Source organism: Erinaceus europaeus, chromosome 18, assembly GCF_950295315.1.
Source record: "Erinaceus europaeus chromosome 18, mEriEur2.1, whole genome shotgun sequence".
NCBI classification, from domain to species: domain Eukaryota; kingdom Metazoa; phylum Chordata; class Mammalia; order Eulipotyphla; family Erinaceidae; genus Erinaceus; species Erinaceus europaeus.
In genome coordinates, this window is record NC_080179.1 from 20,405,001 (window position 1) to 20,429,563 (window position 24,563).

General features: G+C 47.4%; 1 protein-coding gene across 1 annotated transcript in view; it reads right to left on the reverse strand.

Annotated features, from left to right (window-relative positions):
• Positions 1 to 24,192, reverse strand: part of GAD1 (glutamate decarboxylase 1) — a 56,805-nt gene extending 32,613 nt beyond the window's left edge. Inside the window, exons 1-6 of the mRNA XM_007534532.3 lie at positions 24,029 to 24,192; positions 22,407 to 22,551; positions 19,364 to 19,426; positions 12,107 to 12,265; positions 9,794 to 10,036; positions 1,960 to 2,050 (exon numbers count right to left, since the gene is read on the reverse strand). Coding sequence (XP_007534594.1) covers positions 1,960 to 2,050; positions 9,794 to 10,036; positions 12,107 to 12,265; positions 19,364 to 19,426; positions 22,407 to 22,488 — 638 coding nt within the window. The 5' untranslated portion in view covers positions 22,489 to 22,551; positions 24,029 to 24,192. The remainder of the gene's footprint in view (positions 1 to 1,959; positions 2,051 to 9,793; positions 10,037 to 12,106; positions 12,266 to 19,363; positions 19,427 to 22,406; positions 22,552 to 24,028) is intronic.
• Between the last annotated feature and the right edge of the window lie 371 nt (positions 24,193 to 24,563).

Here is a 24,563-nt window from a genome sequence, read left to right on the forward strand (position 1 = left end):
GAGCCAACATGGACAATCTATGAAGCTAAACATGACTTGCAAATGGGGAGCATAAGAACCATTTTTGTTCTTAATCAATTTATTCTTTTATGCCTATTAGCACTAAAGGCTTCACATCTCACACTTGCCTTTTAAAGTTTGTTGTTCTTTTAAATTAGCAAACTAAGCAGGAATTCTTAATTAATAGAAATTCCTCCAGCTGTAGTTAAGTATTCTGAGTCACACATAAACAACTTTGGAACACACATGAATCAATACATAATTTTAAAGTGCCCCAGTCAGGTTTTATAAGGCTGGTAGTTTAAGAAAAACAGAGTACTTTGAACTGAAATAACCTACATTGTGTCTTGATGTCAAATGGAATTTCTCAATTTAGGTAATAGCACTCTTTCACCTAAATTCTCTTTTCAAATTTATTTTATCATGAATTTAAAAGTGGATGCTTATTTGAAGTATTTCCACAGTGACTAAAACTCACATAATTTCTGTTTAAAAATTATTGTAAGAGACTTATTTTAGTATTTATCCCTAGATACTTTGTTGTTATTATTTTTTATACATTTTTTTTGCCTCTAGAGTTATCACTGGACTCAGTGCCTGCACTATGAATCCACTGCTCCTGGTGGCTATCTTTTTTCCATTGTTGTTGCTGTCGCTGTTATTGGATAGGACAGAGAGAAACTGAGAGAGGAGGGGAAGACAGAGAGGGGTAGAGAAAGACAGATACCTACTGACCTGCTTTACTGCTTGTGAAGTGATCCCCCTGCAGGTGGGAAGCTGGGGGCTAGAACCGGGATCCTTGCTCTGGCCCTCATCCTTCACACTATGTGTGCTTAATCCAGTGTGTTACTAGCCGGCCCCCTCTCCCTGGATACTTTAATAGAATGTGGTACCCACTGAGTGTATAGAAAATGGTAAAACACCATCATAGTGTTGAGAGAAATGACAGTTTAGCCCTAGGTTTAGCCCTCACTGAACCTGGAAACTGTCCATATCTCCAGAGAGGACACGTGTATGTAAAAGAAACTCTAAGGTGATAGCAAGAAGACCAGGTAATATATGCACCACCACTTCCGCAGAATCTTAGATTCAGTTTCATATAAATTTATAGGAACTTAGAAATAAGCAGAGGCATTGCCTACTCAACTAAGCAAGGAGATATGTCAAATTCAGAAAAATGAGCTGCTGTTTTGAAAGAAATATATCATGTATTAACTAGTAGTTGAATTTTGTTTTGGAAATTTTAGTTCAAATAGGTTAATCAAATCAGTTTGTGGCTTTATAGCAGTTTTAAATATAAAGACTGTATGATCTAAACGATGAAGATCAAAGTGCTGGCACTAGGAAATGAAATAACAACACAACTCCAAAATGAGACCTCTTCAGATACACCATCAGACTTGGGGCAGGGGTAGACAGCATAATGGTTATGCAAAGAGACTCTCATGCCTGAGGCTCCAAGGTCCCAGGTTCATTCCCCTGCACAACCATAAACCAGAGCTGAGTAGTGCTCTGGTGAGAGAGAGTGTCAGGAAGGAAGGAAGGTGGGAAAGGAGGAATGAGAAAGAAAGACTTGTGAGAGATATGGTGTTTGGGGGAGAGGCACTCAGAACTTTGGGTGCCATGTGGAATTATATCCATATAATCACTAATAAAAATAATATTGATTTTTTAAAAACATAAAATCAGGGGAAAATTTAGTCTTTTAAAATTTCGCACTAAAGTTTAAAGTTATTACTTGATATGCTCTTATTTAATAACATTAACTATTCAATTCCAAATTAATTTATTAAGTATCTTACATTAAATCAGGATTGTGATAAAACCTAGTATATTTTAAGAGAAAAAGACAGCTATACAACTTAAATAAATTATAGAACCACTGGAATGAAACTTCATAGCAATAAACCATAATCATGCATCAGCATTTCTTGTATGCAAATATTATGTGGGACTTACATATTGGTATTGGCAGTTGATGTCAGCCATTCGCCAGCTAAACCAATGATATCCAACCCAGTGGAGAGCTGGTTGAAAAATCGAGGATGACCTAGATAAATGAGTAACAGAAGGACACCAAAGTAAACCAGATTTTTTCTACACTATCTTCAAAGCAAAAGACTGAGCACATTGATGGGAACTCCATCCCAATGGTCTGTGTAAAAAGGATGCCCAGGGGTGTTGGAGAAAAAAGGAAAGATTGATCCATCCTGTACCACCCTCTATCAATAATGATTCCTTCCCCAACTTAAGTGCTTCTAAAGCAAGATGCTTTTTAATTGTAAAAATTCCAGTGCCACAAAACTAATCATCACTGCGATATTCTACGTGATGATTTTCAGGTGAACTCCTCTAATATATATATATATTTTAAATTTTTTTTCATATTTATTTATTTTTCTTTTGTTGCCCTTGTTGGTTTTTATTGTGGTTGTAGTCATTATTGTTATTGATGTTGTCGTTGTTGGATAGGACAGAGAGAAATGGAGAGAGGAGGGGAAGACAGAGAGGAAGAGAAAGATAGACACCTGCAGACCTGCTTCACCGCCTGTGAAGCGACTCCCCTGCAGGTGGGGAGCTGGGGGCTCGAACCGGGATTCTTATGCCGGGCCTTGCGCTTTGCGCCACCTGCACTTAACCCACTGCGCTACCGCCTGACTCCCCCATATTTTTTTTAATATACATCAAGATGTGATGTCAGTTTTTCCCACAAGTATTTCATAAAATTTCACTTTGCATCCCAAAGGACTTAATCCCAAAGCCAAGGTTTACAGATGAAGGGGAAGTTGCAAGCCTCAGAGAGGGTTTGCTGCTTTGTGGGTCAAACCAGGCCAAGGAAAAAAGTGCCAGTTCTTATGCTGATGATTCAGGCAGGTGGGCCATCACTCTGTGGGCTTCTATGTTAGCCAAATATAAAACCAAGCTATGTTGTATTTTTGTATTTATATAATCAGGTGACTGTTAAACTAAACTGATTGCTGAGATGAAGGGGAATAGTCTGTGAGACTGGGAAAGGCAAACTCAATTGTTGTTTTTTTGTTTGTTTGTGTCGTTTTGTTTTGTAATCTTAGTGCTATGTAACTCTATAGTCCTTTGAGATACAGGGTACACTTTTTCAAGTTCTTTTCTCAGCAAGTTTGGGGTTGTTACTAAGTTTTGACCAACTAGGCGTTCATGGAAAAACTTAACCCACATCAGCAGGCTTGGCTTGGCTGCCACAAAGGAGTCAATGCAATAGATTATATGGTGTGTGACAAAGAACTGATGTCCGAAAGATATGCTGACTGCTGTGATTCCAGTGGAAAATGCCTTTGCCTCTGCAATAACCGTCAGAGAGCTAGTATTTGAATGTTCCAGATCTACGTGCCTTCTTTTGAGAATATCGATTCTTTCTTTAGCTGTGATGGAGACCATTCTGAACATCTGGACTATGACTTCTTATCTGAATATATCCATCAATGTACCTCAAGTCCTCAAAAAAATGATACTGATGGAGTCGGGCGGTAGTGCAGCAGGTTAAGTGCACGTGAAGTGCAAGGACCGGCTTAAGGATCCCAGTTAGAGTCCCTGGCTCCCCTCCTGCAGGGGAGTAACTTTACAGGTGGTAAAGCAGATCTGCAGGTGTCTTTACCTCCCCTTCTCTGTCTTCCCCTCCTCTCTCCATTTCTCTCTGTCCTACCTAACAACAGTAACATCAATAACAAGAACAACAACAATAAAAAACAACAAGGGCAACAAAAGGGGAAATAAATAAATTTTTTAAATGATACTGATTATATATATAAACACACACACACACACACATACACACATACAGGAAGCATAAGCAGGGAGCTTAGTGTAAGCATGGGACCAGATCCTATATACTCACATAAATTATACTAAACAGCTTAAACTAGTTCATTTTATTCTACTTTGTTCAGTGCCAATGGGATCTATGAACTTCCCACAACTTTCTTCAAACTCATTTAAAATATATATAACTTGGGTCCACCTGCATATCAGATGTCAGTCTCAGGCAAAATCTAGTAAAGTCATGGGCCCTTTGGAATATAGTTAAAATAGACCTACTAGCTATTTCCAAAACAGAGACCTCTAATCTTCATCTGCAATATTCCAGCCTTTAGGTTCATGATTAGTCAACAATTTGTCTGGCTTTATATGTTAACTCTTTTTTCAGCCACCAGGTTCCAGATGCTACCATGATGCCAACTAGACTTTCCTGGGCAGACAACCCCACCAATGTGTCCTGGAGCCCCACTTCCCCAGAGCCCTGCCCCACTACGGAGAGAGAGAGAGATAGGCTGGGAGTATGGATCATCTTGCCAATGCCCATGTTCAGCGGGGAAGCAATTACAGAAGCCAGACCTTCCATCTTCTGCACCCCATAATGACCCTGGGTCCATACTCCCAGAGGGTTAAAAGAATAGGAAAGCTTTCAGGGGAGGGGATGGGATACAGAGTTCTGGTAGTGGGAATTGTATGGAATTGTACCCTTCTTATCCTATGGTCTTGTCAGTGTTTCCATTTCATAAGTAGAAATTAAATATATATATATATATATATTATCCATATGAAAACTTTTAGAACACATTGCATTTTAAGACAGGACTTAATTGCAGATAAATACAATCACATAATTCGACAGTGTATCAGAAATACATGGCTTGGAAAAGATAAAAGATGGACAAAGACTGACAAGCACAAATGCCTTCAAGTAAAAATGAAACGGTATCTGTCCACTAAAATACAACAGACAAAATTTGCCCCAAATCTTACTTTGATCTCCTGGCTTACAATCTTATGCCTCCAAAATCTTACACAAGGATTTTTTTTTTTAAATCAAATAATTCAATTATCTAGTTCTAACTCTCTACAGTCGATAAAAATAGCAGATGAGGGCCAGGTGGTGGCGCACCTGGTAAATGCTCACATTACAGTGCACAGGGACAGGGATCCAAGCCTACTTAAAGGGGGAAGCTTCACAAGTGGTGAAGCAGGGCTGCAGGTGTCTCTCTCTCTGTTTCTGTCTCCCCTCCCCCAATTTCTCTCTGACTCTATCCAAGAATAAGATTTTAAAAATAGCAGATGTAGTACTATGTGGCATATGGACTAAAATCAGGAGGGGGGGGGGAGCATGTTTGAAAGTAATGTTTTTCAACCAATAAACTTTCAAGAAAAAAGAGACAGAGGGGAAATTGACTAGGAGGCACATTGACCAATTGCAAGGTGAGGGAGTTATCTAAATCTTGAGCTCAACTTATAAATAAGACATTTATTTGGGAGTTGGGCAGCAGCGCAGCAGGTTAAACGCACGTGGCACCAAGTGCAAGGACCGGCTTAAGGATCCTGGTTCGAGTCGGCTCCCCACCTGCAGGGGAGTCGCTTCACAGGCGGTGAAGCAGGTCTGCAGGTGTCTGTCTTTCTCTCGCCCCTCTCTGTCTTCCCCTCCTCTCTCCACTTCTCTCTGTCCTATCCAACAACGACAACATCAAGAACAACAATAATAACCACAACAATAAATAAAACAACAAGGGCAACAAAAGGGAAAATAAACGAATAAATATTTTACAAAACAAGACATTTATTTATAATAAACACAAGACATTTCTAGGATGACTGAACACTTGGATGTCAACTCTGACATTTCTGAATGGTAGGTTTGAGCGGGGGTTGACATGACAGTAACATTGTGGTTATTATTTTTAAAGGGTTCTTGAGGATGAGGGATACTTAGGAACAAAACAGGATGTTGGGGATTTACTTCTATTTCGAAGTGAGAAGTAAGATTAGGAACATAGGTGAAACAAAACTGGCCAAGAGCTGCTAATGGTTGAAGCTGCGTGTTGGTTGTACAGCGCTCACTAAGCTATTCTACATTTGTTTAAGTGAAAAAATTAATATATTTCTATTTATTATATAAGATGGAATTTATTTAATAACAAAAAGTTTTAGAAAAAAAAAAAGAAATGTCAGTGTGTCTACTGCGGCTAATGGATGACTAGTGCTGTCTTCAGTTCATGACGAGTCTCTATATACTCGTGCTTTTGATAGAAGATTTCTGTGAATTTATAGCGATTCCCAAATGTCATCATCACCCCTTTACAGACTGTACCCAGATAAGTATGTTTCACTATTAAAACTCAACTCATTATTTTTATCACTAACATCCTTAAATTGAAAAAGAAAAAGCCTCCCACTGTATGTAGCTACCTACAGGGTTTGCCCTATTCGTCTGATAGCTAAATGAATTGAAAACTAGCCAACAGGGACTGTTTTCACAGGGCAGCAATGAGAAACTGTGCCAGGGTCAATACCCCAGATGCAGTACAACTGCCTAGAAGATCATGAACTTTATAAATGCAAATATCTGCTACAAAAGCTGCTGTGAAGAACAGGGATGGATGGCTGTAGGCTAAATACCTAAATGGATTCATACATTGGACTAATGAGTCCATGCTTCTCTGACCATGTGATGCTTTTAGTTCCTCAGGCAATATGAGTTGCTGTGTAACAAATCACAGTTGCTTTTTTTTTTTTTTTTTTGTGAAAACACTGCTAGACTGCACTAATACAACAGTGTTCTTGTTCCTCTGAGAAAGTAGTGTTAACTGAGAAAATGAAGCCCATCAGAACAAGTCAAGTTAAAACCTTCATAGAGAATTTTTTTTTTGGGGGGGCAGGTAGACCCACACAAGGATCCTGGTTTGAACCCCTGGCTCCCCACCTGTGGGGGGTTGGGAAGGTCGCCTCAAAGGTAGTGAAGCAAGTCTGCAGGTGACTATCTGTCTCTCTTCCTCCCCTCCCCTCCCCTCATTTTCTGTCAGTTCTACCCAATAAAAATGAAAAATGGCCACCAGGAGCAGTGGATTCATAATGCTAGCACTGAAGAAAAGAAAAAAACAAACAAACCAAGAATTAAAAAAAAAAAAATCCAGTCAAGCAACACTACCTGATCTCCATCAGGAGTAGATCAGTCCTCTGACTGAGGTGAGATGTAACTAAACAGAGGAGTTCTTTTCTGTAGAAATTACAGGCATTGTGGTATAACTGAATCTTATCCATCTTTTTTAGTCGAGGAAACTACTCTTACTCCAGTGGTGTTGACAGATCATGAAAGTTACTTGGGGTTCATTATTTTAAAATATCTCTTGGGGTCGGGCAGTAGGTGGTTCAGCTGGTAGAGTGCACGTTACCATGCACAGGACCTGGGTTTGAGTCCTACACCACTACATAGGCGTGTGCGCAGGAGAGAATTTTCATGAGCAGTGTATGGGTGTTGTAGTGTCTTCTCCTCTCTCTCTCTCTCTCTCTCTCTCTCTCTCTATTTCTGTCTGCCTGTCACCCTTTAGGAAAGAGGAAAGAAAAAATGGCTGTCTGGGGGGGGGGGCAGGCAATGGGTTAAGCACACATGGTGGAAAGCGCAGCAACTGGCTTAAGGATCTCGGTTCAAGCCCCCTGGCTCCCCACCTGCAGGGAGGTCGCTTTACAAGCGGTGAAGCAGGTCTGCAGGTGTCTATCTTTCTCTTCCCCTTCTCCTTTGATTTCTCTCCGTCCTATCCAACAACAACAGCAACAACAACAATAACAACAACAATAAACAACCAGGGAAACAAAAGGGTAAAAATAGCCTCCAGGAGCAGTGGATTCATAGTGCAGGCACTGAGCCCCAGCAATAACCCTGGAGGCAAAGAAAAAAAAAAGGCTGTCTGGAATGGTGGAGTTGCATAGGCACAGAGCCCCATTGATAACCCTGGTGGCAAAAATCAAATAAAATAATCTCTTTGGTCAGCCTCATTATTGCACTATAATACTTTGGTCTTGACAGCTGATAACCTTATTCATCCCATAGTCCCCAGCCTCCTTATCTTGATCATTAAGTCTATCTTTAAATGATTAAGAAGAATGACAGGGAAAACAAAAGAGAGCAAAAAAACAAAACAAAACAAAACCTGAAAAGAACACAGGGCTAAGAGTTGTGGCCTTTGGGGCTCCCCTGTGGTGGTAACTGTTCATGGCCTACCATTTCCTATAGCTCTGCCTGCCCAAGGGCCCAGCAAAGGCAGGCTGGAGTAAGGAAAGACAGTAGAGAATCTAACTCCAACTTCACTCCCAGAACAAAACAAACAAACAAACCCTTGAATTTATTGCAATTGGAAACTAGCCATTTTAGCCAGTATTGTTGATCAGAGGGTTTCTGAAACAAAAAAGATGCTAAAGGGCAGCCTCGAGGACTCCCTGCTGGAAACAGGAGTTGTGACTCCAGGTGTTTGAACTTCACTCTTTATAACTAGAGCACTTTTACGGTGCTGCAGGGGAACCTGTGATTTTGGAGCCTCAGGCATGAGAGTCTCTTTGGCTAACCATTATGTTACCAACCCCACCCAGTTCAGGCATCTGAACTTCAAAGGAATACAAAAGGTCTATGTGTATCTTTATTTTTTTTTTTCCTCCAGGGTTATTGCTGGGCTCGGTGCCTGCACCATGAATCCACCGCTCCTGGAGGCCATTTTTTCCCCCTTTTGTTGCCCTTGTTGTTGTAGCCTCGTTGTGGTTATTATTATTGCCATTGTTGATGTTTTTCGTTGTTGGATAGGACAGAGAGAAATGAAGAGAGGAGGGGAAGACAGAGAGGGGGAGAAAAGATAGACACCTGCAGACCTGCTTCACCGCCTGTGAAGTGACTCCCCTGCAGTGGGGAGCTGGGGGCTCGAACCGGGATCCTTACGCAGGTCCTTGTGCTTTGCGCCACATGCGCTTAACCCACTGCGCCACCGCCCGACCCCCCTATGTGTATCTTTAAAACACAAAATATTGGGGGTCAGGTGGTGGCCCAAAGGGTTATTCTCACAGGGTGAGAAGTGCAAAGACAGGCTAAGGATCCCAGTTTAAGCTCTACTCATGCTCGAGCTCTCCCTCTCTTATACATACATACATACATACATACATACATACATACATACATCTTTAAAAAAAAGTGATGGGGTTGGGCTGTAGCACAGCATTAAGGTTAAGCACGCACAGCATGAAATTGTGAAATTCGAGGACTCTGGTTCGAGCCTCCAGCTCCCCACCTGCAGGGGAGTCGCTTCACAGGCGGTGAAGCAGGTCTGCAGGTGTCTAGCTTTCTCTCCCCCTCTCTGTCTTCCCCTCCTCTCTCCATTTCTCTCTGTCCTATCTGGAAACAACAACATCAATAACAACAATAATAATAACCACAACAATGATAAAAACAGCAAGGGCAAAAAAAAGAAAAAAGGAAAATAAGTAAAATATTTTTTAAAAAGTGAAAACACTGGGGCCAAGTGGTGGCGCACCTGGTAAAGCACTCACATCACAGTGCACAAGGATGCAGGTTCAAGTCCCTGGTCCTCATCTGCAGGGGGAACGCTTCACGAGCGGTGAAGCAGGCCTGTAGGTGTCTCTCTGCCACTCTTCCACTCTATCTCCCCGTTCCCTTTCAATATCTAGCTGTCTCTATCAAATAAATAAAGATAATAATTAAAAATGAAAAAAAAAGTGAAAACACTTTATCTAGAACTTGACATAGCACCATGTACCTTTTACAATAAGAAAGGACAAGGAGGGTTTGCTAGAGTTGGCACCTTCTACCAACTATCACTGCCCAAGGTCAGCGATTACTAAGCAGTGATTACTTTTCTGCCCTCATCCCTAGGAGCTGTTTCTCCTTCAACCTGAGTCTGGTATTGTCCGAATTAGCTATACAGTAACAACATTTCGTTGCAATATAGGTAAGTCTCCTGCTACTTGTGCTCCTGGCACTAGCCCTTACCTGTGCGAACTCCATACTTTAGGGTGTCTCTGCAGTCAACCAGGATCTGCTCCAGGGACTCAGGATGGTCAGAGAGCTCCAAGTTAAAACCCTCCATGCCTTCCAGCAGCTGGTGTGGGTGATGGAAGTCCAGTACTTTGGTGGAGCGGTCAAATGTTTTGCGGACATAGTTGAGGAGAATGTCCACCACCTCCAGCAGGAACTGCACCGTCTGCTCCTCCCCGTTCTTAGCTGGAAGCAGATCTGAAGGGGGGAAAAGGCCCAAACCAAGGAGTGGTTCTCACCTGACTCATCTGCATTTTCTCAATCTAGAATTCTCCATTAATCACTCGTGATATCTTTACAAGTCCCACTGTGTTCCAGGCTACTGTATACATGTTAAAAATCCCATATCCTATATGCCCAGGAAATGCACATAGAAGGTTTGCATATGCCTGAGGAGTCACAGATGTTTTTCTGTTAGACTGTCTATAAATGGAGTGGAAGTTTTGAGAAGTCACAGTATGTCTGCCCTTGACATTTTCCATTTGTAGGTTGACAGGGCACCTGTCACATTTTTGATGTTAGGAGTCTCTGTCTTGGTCGCTTGTTACTAAATATATCCCTTTACACCTGGCTGACACTGGGTTTTTGGTTCGGTTTTATAATGTGCTTAATACTTTTTTTCCCTCCCACAGCTGACAACTTGTGTATGCATGATTTCACTGCTCCAGACCACTGTTTTCATTCAGACTGAATGAAAAAGAGAGACAGACAAATAGGGAGAAATACCATAGCAGCTCTCATGTGGTGCTGAAGTGTGAATCTGAGCTAAGCACATAGCAAGGTGCCCGCTACTGGATAAGCTATCTCCCTGGCTCTGCACTTGACCTTTTGATGGCAGTGAGTAAGGCTCCTGTGGGCAGTCTGAGGTCTCCGCTGAAGAGGGTGGTTTGCTGTGGTTATCCTTCGACTAGACGCTAGAACTGCAATACGGAGATGACCGTGTTTGAACTTTGGTATGCCTGGAGGTGATTGTGGGTTACAGCCTCTGCCAGACTCAGGTTGGAGGATTAGCCAGGGAAGAAAGCTTTAAGGATGGACCAACCAGTCAATGCCCATGTATAGTGGGGAAGCAATTACAGAAGCCAGACTGTCTACCTTCTGCATCCCACAATGACCTTGGGTCCATGCTCCCAGAGGGATAAAGAATAGGAAAGCTATGGGGGGTGGGGGTGGGATATGGAGACTGTGGGAATTGTGTGGAGTTGTACTCCTCTTATCCTATGGCTTTGCTAATGTCTCCTTTTTAAATTAATTAATTAATTAATTAAAAGAAAAAAAAGAAAGAAAGCTTTAAGGGGCTCCAACTGAAGTTGTCAGCCATAGCCAGAAGTAGATTGCCTATACATGATGCCCCAATAGTACAACAATACAACAAGGGCAACAAAAGGGAATAAATATTAAAAAAAACAAGGGCAACAAAAGGGAAATAAATACATAAATATTAAAAAAAAGATAGGTCATCTGGACGGTGTGCTGGCTTTTCCATGTGTATGACCCAAGTTCAAGACTGGGCCCTACTATCACACGGGGGGAAGCATCAGTGCTGTGTATTTCTCCCCTTCCCCAACCCCCTATCCCCTGTGTCTCTATATGAAAAAGTCAACTTAGAGTACTGAAGCCTCAGCAATGACAAAAAATAAAAGGGGGGAGACCACTAAATTCTCTTTTTCTTAATAAGTATTTTATTTATTTATATATTGCATAGAAGAGAGGAATTGAGGGGGAGAGAGACACCTGCAGCCCTGCTTCACCCCCCCCAAGGGTGGGGACCAGGGCCTTGAACCTGGGTCCCTATGCATCGTAATGGGTGTGCTTAGTCAGGTGTGCCACCAGCTGGCTCCTCTAAATTTTCTTATATGTGAGATTTCTTTGGATTCTGAGATTCTGTGGATTTGCATTTGTCTTTTTTTTTTTTTTTTTTTTTTAACCAGAGCACTGCTCAGCTCTGGCTTATGGTGGTGCAGGGGATTGAACCTGGGACTTCGGAGCTTCCGGCATGAGAGTCTCTTTGCATAATCATTATGCTATTTACCCCTCCCCTGCATTTGTCTTTATGGGTGATATCAGAGCTCCTACGACTGCTGTCATTCAGCTTCCCAAATGATGGGCAGAGTTCTGGGTCACAGGGAAGGCACATGTCAGAAAAAGCAGTTTCATAATGGTTTAGAGAAAACTATGGTTATTATTGGTAAAAGAAGCTAAGTGTCAGGAAAGGGTCAATAAACTCAAATAAAGAAGTTACTAGACTAGGGTGGGGCAGGGTTCTACCTCGAGCAAACAGGTTGGAAAAGTCAGTCTCCGTGCGCCGGAATCGGCCATCTCTGTCACTGTTTTCACAGGAAAGAAGATTCTTAGAGGACTGTCTCTCCTTGAAGGCACTCACAAGTCGGCTCTTCTCTTCCAGACTGTTGGTCCTTTGCAGGAAGCCTATGGCACAAGATGCAGGGTCAGAGGTGGGGAGACGGGGTACATTGAACTTCCCTGCCTTAAGGGGGATAGTAGCTGGCCTAGGTTGGCTCTTCCAGCAGGTTCTCATTTCTCCTGAGAAGAAATGGAGTGTCAAGGCTTAGGTGCTGCTGGGCAGTGTCAAGTGTCATCAGTGGCACAGACCTATTCATGCAAGAGAGAAAATTGCAAACGAAGTCCATTCTCTACCCGCAACATCACAGTGAAATCAGATTTAAGTCAAAGGGACAGCTTCCACTCCAGTGCCCAGCCTCAGGATGGGGTTTTGAAAGAAGGGACAAAACCGGAGAGGACACTGCCAGCAGGGGGTAGATGGGCTACCAGAGGGAGAGGGAGAGGAGGAGAAAGAGGGAGAGAGTCAGCAGGAGGGAAGGAGAAAAACTAGCAGAGGAGGAGGAAGGCCAACAAAGGAAAGAAGGGAGGAGGAACTCGCAGAGAGAGAAAGGGTAAGTGTTGTTGCGGCGGTCCAGTGTCGGGCTGCACCGCGGAAAAGAGAGCGGACGTCCAGAGCAAAGGGGTACACAAATCTTTATTATAGGATGGGGGGGAGGTTTGGTTCAGACCACGTGGAGCCAGCCAGCAATGGCCGACCACGGGGGAGAGCAGGGAGCGAGACCTCAGAGAGGGAGAGCCGAGAGCCCAGAGAGAGCGAGGGGAGGGGTGAGGGGGCTTTTTATTGGGCGACAACCAGGGGTGACGTGTAGGGCCAGGATTGATTGAAAGGGGGCACTCTAGGATTTAGCGGGGCATAGAAAAACCTGGGGGCGGAGACTGCATCAGAATAACTTCTCAGCAACAGGTAAGGACTAGCAGTGAGGAAGGACTGAGGGAATATGAGAAAGCTTAAAATCTGGCACCAGGGAGTGGTGCACATTACCGGACTAGAGGCTCTAGGTTCAAGCCACTTGTTCCTATCTGAAGGGAGGGGGAAGCTTCACAAGCAGTGGAACAGTGGTGCAGCGCGTTTGCACTCTCTCACCCTATTTTTCTCTGTCATTATCATAAAGGAAAGAAAAGGAGGGGCCAGGTGGTGGTGGACCTGGTTAAGTTCACACACTACAGGGCACAAGGACCCAGGTTCAAGCCCCCAGCCCCCACCTGCAGAGTGAAAGTTTCACAAGTGGTGGAGCAGGGCTGCAGGTGTCTGTCTCCCTCTCTATCACCCCCTTTGCTCTCAATTTCTGGCTGTCTCTATCCAATAAATAAATAAAGATAATAAAAATTTTTTTAAAGAAATAAAAGGAAAAAATGACTACCAAGAATGGTGGGTTTATGTGCATGCACCAGCCCCAGTGAATATACAAAACACAGGTAGCAGAACACACACACACACACACACACACACACACACACACACACACACACACATTGGGCTTCAAAGCACGAGGTCCCAAGTTCAATCCCCAGCACCACATGTGCCAGAGTGGTGCTATAAATGTCTCTCCGCTAACCTTACTCTCATTAGTAAATAATTCTTGTACTTTTTAAATTATTATTGGCAGAAAGAAACTGAGAGGGGAGGAGGAGATAGGGAGAGAGAGAAAGACATCTGCAGCCCTGGTTCACCACTTGTGAGACTTTTCCCCTGCAGTGGGGGCCTGGGGATCGAACCTGGGTCCTTGCCCACTGTAATGTGAGTGTGTAACCAGGTGGCCCTTACTTTTTGTATTTTTTTAATAATTATTTATAAAAAAAGAGAGAGTATTCCCAGGTGATAGTTCGGCCAGTAGAGCACAGCTGCCACACACAAGCATTTAGGATGAGGACAGATAAAGGACATGGAGGCCTTTACTCCAGGCGCTTAGTTTGGTTGGCAGTGACCAGTGTTATAAAAAAGCTAGTGACTTACAGAAAGCCATTTAAGAACATTCCAAACTTAGGGTGAGACTCAAAATGTCTGACCTCTGCCTCTCAGAAGGCATGGATATCTTCTCCCTTTTGAGGAAAACAGTGCAAAAGCCACCATCAGTGGACTGAGCCAAATGGCCTAGAAACTCAGCCAATTCTCCCTGTCCTTCAGTACCTCCACCCATCCCTCTGGGGCTCCGGTCTGCAGACCTGCTCCCTCCCTGATCAGTCTCTGCCTGAAAGGCAACACACCAAAAAGAAGAAAGTTCTAAGCTTCCTAGTGACCCCAAAACTGTCTTTGTAGATAGGGAGATGCTTGGGGAGTCACAAGGCAGCCTTGGAGGAAGATCCCAAGAGATTCAAGGAGAAGCGAGCTAATCTGGAGAATTCAGCTTTCTGTCCCCAGGACTGCAATTCAAGGCAAAGGATGGAGGAAGGAGGCATACAGGAGAGACTGTGGTGATTAGAATCCTCCCACACATAGGAACAGGCTCTATTTTTGGAGGGATGATGAGGCACCAGACCCTTCATCTTAAACATCTTAAAAGATGTTGCCAACATCTTTTAATCATATCCCTAAAGCTCTAAAGGACGTCAGGAGGGGCTAACTACACACCAACATGGCTCTGTATTTGGAACTACGGATGGAGTTGTATCTTTTCCCTCCCCTCTTCTACTCTCTAAGACTTTTACACCAAACCCCCAGAGTCAAAACCAGGAAGCAGCACTCATTTGCCAGAGGGATGTAGGGTCCCCTGAATTCCAGATTGAGTTCCAGCTCCTCAGGCATTGATTATGGAATTTGCCAGGCTGGGAAGAGCAAATCTATGTGACCTCCAAGAGGAGAAAGGGAGGGTCTAACCAGCTGAACTACTTTGGGACTTTGACTATTATTACTTTTCCTCCTTTAGTTCTGACTCACTTCCTTGGGAAGCCCAGTTTTTCTACTGTGAAGTGCCTTAGAAACTCCTTTCTTGGGGGTCGGCGGTAGCTCAGCGGGTTATGTGCACATGGCACAAAGCGCAAGGACCTGCGTAGGGGTCAGGGTTCGAGCCCCCAGGTCCCCACCTGCAGGAGGGTTGCTTCACAAGTGGTGAAGCAGGTCTGCAGGTGTCTATCTTTCTCTCCCCCTCTCTGTCTTTGTAAGGGTCCCGGTTCGAGCCCCCAGCTCCCCACCTGCAGAAGGGTTGTTTCACAAGTGGTGAAACACTTCTGCAGGTGCCTATCTTTTTCTTCTCCTCCTCTCCATTTCTCTCTGTCCTATCCAACAACGACATTAATAACAGCACCAATAATAACCATGACAACAATAAAACAACAAGGGCAACAAAAGGGGGAGGGGAAGGGCTTCCAGGAGCAGTGGATTCGTGGTGCGAGCACTGAGTCCCAGAAATAACCCTGGAGGCAAATAAATAAATAAATAAAAGAAACTTCTTTCTTAGGGGCTGGGTGGTGGTGCACCTGGATGAGCACACATGTTGCAGTGTGCAAGGGCCCAGGTTCGAGCCCCTGGCCCCACCTGCAGGGGAAAAGCTTCACAAGTGGTGAAGCAGGGCTGCAGGTGTCTCTCTCCCTCTCTATCACCTGTGTCCCACTCAGTTTCTGGCTGTCTCTATTCAAATAAATAAATAAAGATAATTAAAAAAAAAGAAACTCCTTTCTTCCAGACAACTGCAAAATAGAGCACTTTCATTTGGGCTTTGGATATTATCTCCAAAGGAGGTCTTGACAGGCATTTTCAGAGAGGTCTTGCAGGGGTTCAGAGATGAACATTATGACATTGCTCTAAACCTGCATCCCATTTCAGGGTTCCTGTCCTATACTAAGAATCAATATTCTCTAGAAATTCTGTACTTACTGTATGAATAATTTTGCATTGTACTTCATATTTTAAAACATTAACTTAGAAACAGAAATGTGTAATGTGCATTGTTATTGAAACAATACATTTTAGGAAGCTGTTTTCTAAAACACTGGATATCTCCAAAAAATGTCAGTAGTTCAGGTCTGTATGGACTCTGAGAGATTCTGGAAGGAACCATGTGCTTTTCCAAGGATGATGGCATGGAATAAAATCTGTGTATTGAAGACTTTCCTGGCTAGTCTGGGGTCCTAGAAGCCGAAATCCCTCCCTGAGACTGGAATTGACTATACTTCCTGGAATACTCCACCCCAGTTGTGAACATCTAGTTTTAAACTCGGTGTAACTGGTAACCTCTTAAGAGGTAAAAGAGAAGTGATGAAGCTGAGTTGGCTTTGGGAAAGGCTGTGACACTGGCTAGCTTCCTAGAGAGAACAGGAGGAAAATTCTCTCATGATTTCACCTCTGCACCAAACAGAATCTGGTGCTGGTTACTTTGGTGGGGGGAGGGAGGGCGCACTATGAGATGGGAGTGTGAGGAAGCTGACAGCACCAGCTGTAACCAGCTGTTTCCAAGTGGGCTGGTTTAAATTGTGCATAACTTAAGGGTACAGTGGGTGGGGGTGGGAGTTCAAACCCAAGTCCTGATCTTGTTTACCAAGATGTAGCATGTGGTCACACTATTTAGAAGAGGCTGTTTTTCTGAGTTTTCAGCCACTCACGTGACTCACAGTACCCTGGCAGGTTTCTCAACCACCTGCCCCTTCCCCACTTAGTCTCAAGAGAAACCATCGATGTAAAATATTTGCTCTGTTTTTAAACATTGGCAACTCATAAGAAAATTAGACATATACATACAATCAGAGATACTGTGTGGGTGAAATAAAACAGCTGGGGGGTGGGGGTAGCTGTAAGTGGCTGTCAGTTTGGGATCTCTGCACTTCTAAATGTGGAGGAGCAAGGACACAGGGACAAGTCTGCCAGGTCGGGAGTCAGGACTCATGGCTCCCCAGTCAACTCCTATTTAGGTCAGGCCCCTATGCCTACAGCCACCCCACTCTCCACTTCCTGACTGCTGTCTCAGGATATTCTGCCCCCCAGAGCTAAGGGTGTCACCTCCCCCCATGACCAGCTTTCCTGCCAACTTCATCCCCTGGCTTTCAGGAGAGGGGGTGTGGCACTGCTGATGATGCTTATGGGGGTGGTCTAAGGCAACAGATTTGGTGGTGGGAAGAAGTGCCCCCATCTCCCGGCTGTGTTAATGTGAAAAGTCACACTAACCTGCCTTGTGTCAAGTCCTTTCAAACCCATAAAAGGTATGGGATGAAAGGAGGGAGAGGGCCAAGGGGCTTTGGGACCCAAACCAAATGATCACTCTGCTTCTCCTAGATTAAAACAGAATGTCAAGAGCTGCTCCAAGGTGTGAAAAGGCTCCTCTAAAGTGTTTCTGTTTCCTTTCAGAATCACACCTACAGTGGAGCCTCCCCACCTGTGGCCCCACAAGTGATTTCGCCCAAGGCAATTTCCCCTTCACAAATTATCAGCTCTCTCAAACCACAGAGGCTGGCATTTACATGCAATTAAGAATTCTCAGGTTCCTCAGAGATGCCCCCCCCCCCAAATGTCCAAGCGCCCTCCTTCACGGAGCTGGGCGGCAGCGATGGGAGAGCTGAAGTAAACTGGGGGACTCTTATCCCCGGACCCAGCAATGTGCAACTCTTTCCTGAGGGTTCAAGGTTTCCGGGCGCCTCGGGTGTGCCCACCAAGGGAGCAATGAGGCCTTTTATTCTCACGGATTGGTGTTGAGGGTGGGGGTAGAGTCTGGGCAGCCCAGAGCCCTACCGGGAGTTCAAAGTCAGAAAATCCTGATAGGGCTAGGTGGAAGCTGCCCCCCTCTTTCAGGTCCTGGGCCACTGGAACCCAAGGTCTACACCACCCCCCACCCAACCCCCAGTCCCAGACCATGGGCACCGCCAGGGTTCTGCTCGCCCGACTGCTTGACAATGACGGCTGCAGAAGGCGGGCGCCTAGCTGCGGAAGGGACCCGGCGCGAAACGGGCCATTAAGCAGGAATGGCGGCTGGGGGAGGGGGCTATTTATAGAACAAAGCTCAGCCGCCGCCAGCTGCCCCACGCTGGTGCCCGGCGCGGCCGAGCCCCGGGAGCCTGAGTGCTGTGGGGCGGGCTAAACCCTGGGGCCAAGCCGCCGCAAGGCTGGGCTTCCCTTGGAAGCAGCCTCGGTCTCCGGAATGAAATGAGCCTCTCCGTGCAAATGCAGCTTCTGGGATCAGCGGACAGAACCTCAGAAATGCAGCGAGGGGCCACTCAGCAGAGCGAGAGGGTGGAGAGAGAGAGCAGTGGGGTTGGGGGATGGCTTAAGCTGCTTAAATAACCCCACTTTTCAGCTATGGTTCCCAGTGCTACAGCCTTCAGGGAGATTCCAGGAAGCTGAGATCAAGCTCAGAGAGCCCCCGGCTTGCAGACCAGCCTGGGGCGCGTGGGGCGTGCGTGCGCCGCACGGGCTCCGCACTATCTCCCGCGCAGCGGCTGATGGATGGCTCTTTAATAAGCTCCTCGTTAATCTTCCCCGGGATGTCCGTATTTTCTAGCCAGATAAGGCTGAAGATTTTAGACGGTGAAATGTAGCAAGGAAGCTACTCCTCATTGTTCAGCCAGAGCCACTCGGCTGTATCCCTTCGAACAATTTTTTTCCCCCCGTACCGGAAAAAAAAAAAATCAAAACCCGTGGGCGTTTTCATTTCAGACCTTCACGCCTCCGGAGAGCAGTTCTTCTCTCCAGCTCCCAGATCTATTTTTCTTCCTCTCTGGCAAATCGTGACCGACGTCCCCTTTCCTCTACCGCGCCCCCTTCTCTGCCCCCCCCCCGCCCCGCCTTCGCTCCCCTCTACTGGTTCAAGGGCAAACTAGACAAGCGCTCAGGCCTGAGCCCCCACACCGCCCTCAGGCAGGCGCCTTAAGGCAGCAGGCCAACCTTTTTCGTGGTTTCTGAGACCCAAAGAACAAATATGGCTTACTATGACATCTCGCGGCAAAAATTGCAAGCCGAGGGAGCCCACTTTCAGAGTGTTTCGGTGAAGCTGAAAGGGGGCCACCCAGCCAGCCATCGATTGGACTGTCCTTTTCTAGCTCGACCTTCAGGAGACTATAGGCAGAGCATCAGACTGAGGAAGCCCCATGGTTGTGGCCTCCAAAGAACAAGGTCCTTCCAGATGGGCCAGAGGCAGTGAGCAAATCCTTCTGAGAGCCAGAATTCCCCCTCCAGAATTCCCCCTCCAATTCCCACTCTCCCCAAAAAGTCCGAGAGCCAAGGGCTTTGGCCCTTTCACTCACCGCATATCTTTAGTCCCAGTTTTCTGGTGCATCCATGGGCTACACCGCACCAGGTGTCATAAGCTAGAAAGCAAGAAAGATTTGATCAGTGAGTCTCCAAGGGTGGGAGGGGAATCCATTCAAGGGCAGTGTGTGTGTGTGTGTGTGTGTGTGTGTGTGTGTGTGTGTGTGGTGTTAGCAAGTACTCCTTATTGAAAGCTCTTTCCTGTAAAGTACAAGGAGCCAAATCTCATCGCCTCACTGGGCTCCCTTCCTGTCCCCCCCCCCCCCAGTCTCCTTTAGGCACAGAACTGTATCTGAGAGGCTTCGGAGGAAAAGGGGTCAACAGTGGGGCAGGTCTGACCCCACATGCAGAGTCGAACTTGGCTACTTGAGTTGCCCAGTGCCCATCAGTCTGTCCCTTGGCCTCGACGGGGAAGACTCAGAAGCCGGCCACAGCAGCCTGGAAAGGGAACACAGGAGGCATCTGGGGACCTAAATGTCTCATAATTTCTTGGCGGGTCTCCAGCTGAGTGGCAGCTCAGAATAAACTGGCATGAAATGGGGTCGCCAAAGAGTTCAGGAATTAATTGGGTGAAAAACAGTATTTGACTAGATGATCGGACTCGCATGGCTGCTCTTCAGTGGGACCCAGAATGGGGAAGACAATAGTGTGCCTCCACCTCCCGGCCCCTCTTTCTCTAGCCTGCTCTCTCACTAACCCGGAGGGCTGAGAGTGGCAGGTACTGCCCCCAAATTTCCTTCCCTACCGGGTGTTCCCATACTCTCCCTTTGGGGTTCACCTTCCAACCAAGAGCACAAGAAGCTGCCTTGTGTCAGTGGAGCTTGCATACATCCTGGTGTGCTGAGACATCACCCCCACCCTAACCTGCCAGTCCGTTAAACTCAGCGAGAGCGTTGTCTGTGATAAGGAGAGTGACATCTATTAAACCAAAGGCACAACAGAGCCTCAGTGGGAGAAGAAACTGCCTCACGATATCAGTGAGATAGCCTGTCAAAGATGGAATTCCTGTGACAGACAGGAAGTCGGTGCAAAAACAAAAGCTTATTAATAATACCTGGTAGGTAAAGAGTACCTGATAAAGTGCTTTCCCTTTCATCTAATCCTCAGAACCATGTGAACCAAGAACCTTCATTTAAGAGTCATTTTACAAATAAAAAAAAAAAACATTGAGGCTCAGAGAGGTTAAGCTGGTTTTCCAAGGTCACTCAGCTCTGGCACTGGTAATTCACTCACAGCAGATTATAATGGAAGAAAAGGAAAGAGACGACTGGGAGTGGGGTGGGGATTAGAAAAGACTAACTGTCCCAAGTCAAGGAGTGAAGGAGTAAGAGAACTAGATTGGATTGAGCCCTAGCTAGTTTCCGGAGACCTTGGAGGGACAGAGACTCTGAACCAGCCAGTGGGGCAGGTTGGGTGTGTCTGCTAGGGCAGGAGAGGACTGGTAGGGAAGCAGGCATTTGAGTGCAGCATAAGGTGTGAACACAGTGTTTCTGGGTCAGGTACTTCGAGGTTGGGTCCTTGGAAGTTTCAGGGCACACCAGGCCACCTGCAAACTTGGTTAGCACCTCTCCTGGGTCTGGAACCCACAGGTACTTGCATTCCACCTTAGGCTGTCACTAGGAATTAGAAAGGCAGTGGGAGGGGTCCGGAGAAAGACAAGGCTTCAAAGTCCCCCAAGCCCTTCAGGCTGCAAAAGGTGTGTGGTGTGGGGTATTGGGGATGGAATGGCAAAGAAATCTATCAAGGCCAGAGCAACAGACAATGTGGCCTTGCTTCTCTCCTGTTCCAGCCAGTGCCCAGCTCACACGCAACCGAGAGACTGGCGACATTCCCGGAGCCCCTTTGTTGTGTAGGTACTCATAGCTGAAGGGGGAGTGGGCAGCTAGGTGAAAGGGAGCTAGCAAAGGGAACTGAAACGCAGCCCAAGGAGTTGAGATGGGGTTGGCGAAGGGTTTGATTCTATAATGTCGCCCCACCTTTGTTGGTGGGAGTAACTGCCTTGTCCTCAACCTTATAGAAAGTGCCATAAAAACGCAACAATAAGTCTTCCTTCTAGCCATAATGTCACTCATGAGCCCCTCTTTTCTAGAAATTCCAGGGCCACTGCAACCTGAAACTGATAGATTGGGGACATGGAGACATTTCAGTCTACACTGGAAAAATGAAAACATTCCCAGGCCCCCACAGAGAGGTACAAAATCAATCTGAATCAAAGACATTCTAGAAATGGGGTTGGAGCTAGGACTGGGCAAGCAGTCTCCCCATCTCCCCGAGTTTTATCAGGTACCCCATTTCTCCCATCAAGTCTATGGAGAAAGGGGAGAGGGGCACTCTCTGCCCACCGTGAGACAGACCCCTGGGTCCCCCACTTCAAGCTCTGAACGCTGCCGGATCCTCCTCCACCCCTCACCACCCAGTCTCTGAGCTGTAATTAATTGTCTGAAATGTAGAGGCTCAGTCTCCAAACGCTTTAATGCACCTTTTCGCCCTTGGCTTCTCCCTCACTCGTCAATAGCTCGATGCAAATTTAGAGTAATTAGGGACCCTGAGTTTTCTAAAAGCTACAATTAACGTCGAAATTTCCGCTGATTATAGGTTTCCAGCATCGCACAGGGGGAAGGAAGGGGTCAGATCTCAAGCTCAACGAAAATCAAAGACAGAAAACTCTGTGTGCCCGTTGGGACTCCCGGCTTTTCACACCACTCCCTGCCCTGACCCTAGTCGCCCCAACGTGCAAGGAGACCGGACACAACACCGCAAAAACAACACTCGCCTCCCGCCCCTCCCCCGAAACCAAGCTTCACATCGTCGCCGCCTCTGAGACCACGCACGGTCTCCTTCTCTAGCGCCCGGCGGTTGCTGAGCGTCCCTGATAATCGAATGACCTCTAGTCGGACCCAGGTCAGGGCCCCATTTCTTTCCAGCTTCCAGTTACACCTTCCCTTCTCCCCTTTCTGCCAGCTCAGCCTTCCCACATCTCAGTGCTTCTCCCATCTCCCCCCCGCAATCCATTTTGTAAGAAACTGGAGCAGGACCTACTTGTGGGGCGCAGGTTGGAGGTACTGGGGTCCGCTCCTGCGTTGGAGGTGGTTGCGGAAGAAGAAGGGGTGGAAGACGCCATCAGTTCGGTGGTTCCGGAGCCTTTGCTCTCCGGGGTCCTTAGCTGATCGGGAGCAGAAACAGGCTGCGAAGAGAAACGAGAGCTGTGTGGGGAGGGCTCGCGGGGTCCGGCAACCTGGAGGCGACTGGAGGTGCGGACGCACCCCCCCCCCACACCCCGCCGATGTCCAGGCGAGAGGTGGGAAAGGGAGAGGAGGAAGAGGAGAGGAGAGGAAAGGAGAGAGAGAGAGAGATATGGAGGCAGGCAGGGAAGGGCCGCCGCCAGCGGGCTGGATCGGGGTGCGCCAGGGGAGGGGGGACGTGCGTGCGAGCTCCGGGACTCGGGGTGAAGTCAGCTTAGAGTCTAGGTTGCACTCCAGCCTAGCGGCAGGGCGGAAAGAGATGGAGCGCGGCGTTGAGACTGGGGGTACTCAGGGCTTGCAGGATCAGCTGGTGCGGGAGACTGAACTAGAAGGGCAAGGGAGACTGGGTGCGCGGCTTTCCAGCGGAGCCGCTGGCAGACCAGTGGCGGTGGGGTAGGGAGGGTACACCCAGCGGGCGCGTCTGGTTTGGTGTCTGGTTCCCGTTGTTGTGTCTGGCTAATTCCCTGGAGAGAGAGAGAGAGAGAGAGAGACAGAGAGAGACAGAGAGAGAGACAGACAGAGAGAGAAAGACAGACAGACAGACACGAGATGCTCCGTGGACTGAGGATTTTGGTTAGGTAGGAAAAAAAGGGGGGCGTGCACATCTTTTAAGTTCTCCCTCAGACTTGACCGGAGAACTACAATCACCTTGTATTATATTCCAAGACACCCACAAAACAGTGGGGCCGAAGCTTTGCTGGGTCCTCTCGCGTCCCACCCCGTTCTGAGCTTTCTCGAAGCCCAGAGTCAGACTTGGTCAGGGTTTCCGTTCCTGCTTCACCCAACTCTCCGCTGATCTGGCTTAAGTCGCCACACAGATCCGGGACAGGTGGAAGGCGGGCGGGAAGGGGATTGTCCCCGGGGAGGCGGCTTTGGGTCTTCGGGTCAGGTCTGGAGCACAGCGCCCCTGCTCCGCGGTCGGCGCTGCCTTGATGGTGGCCTAAGGCCCTGGGAGCGAGCGAGGCTCAGTCTGGGGAGCTCCTAACACACCACGGAACAGCGGCCCTCTGCCCACATCCAGCCCCACGCGCTTCCTCGCACTGCCAAGCAGGCGGCCGGGCCACCGCAGTTTTGGGGGGGAAGTAACAGGTTACCGCTCCGAGAGTCGCGCCTTCCGATCTGAAAGCGCAGGGGAACCGCTCTCGCTCCGCTTCCACGCAAATCTCAGCCTCGTCAATTCCCCTGGCGCCAACCTCACTGGAGGCGGGGGAGCAAGGGCGGAGGGGGTGCAAGGGCGGGCATTCCCGCACAGCACACCAGCAGTGTGTAGGGCAGGTGGGGTGTACTCAGAGGGCAGGTGGCGGCTAGCCAGAGAGGGTCGGGTAAGAATAGGGGGTGGGGGGGCACAAGACAGAGGTGATGAGGACCCAGATGAAGAGCGGGCACCGGGAGATCCAGGCGGCCTCGCGGTTTACGCACCTGGGTTCGGCGATAGTCAGCCCCGCGCTCCTGGTGCTCCAGAGCACCGCGTGCAGGGACCCGCTGAGCTGGGCCGCCCTCGCGCCCGTGCTCTTCGCTCCGCGTCGCCTCCAACTGCTGCCTCCGCGCTCCAGCACCGTCCCGCACGCGGCGCCCGGAGGAGGAGACAGGCAGCCCGGGAGGTGGCGGCGCGGCGCGGGGAGGCGGGGGGGGGGGGAGGGGGGCGGGACCGCTCGGGGAGCTGGGAATCACGAGGCTGCCGTGGCTGGGGCAGCTCGTCGGCAAAGCCGCGGGGCTTCTTTGCAGGTGCTCGAACGCCTCAGGAGCTTTTATAAGGCGATTATAAATCCAGATCACGGTTTTCACGCCCTGAAAAAAAAAGCCCTATGAGTAATCGAGAATGTACTCCACACGCTGTCTCCTCCCCTCCCAGCCCCCTCTTTTAATAGGCAGGGTGTCCGGTAAAACGAAAGAAAGATAATTCCCATGAAGTCCGCTTCGCTGAGAGCTTCTGCTCGCCTGTCCCCGCCCCCGT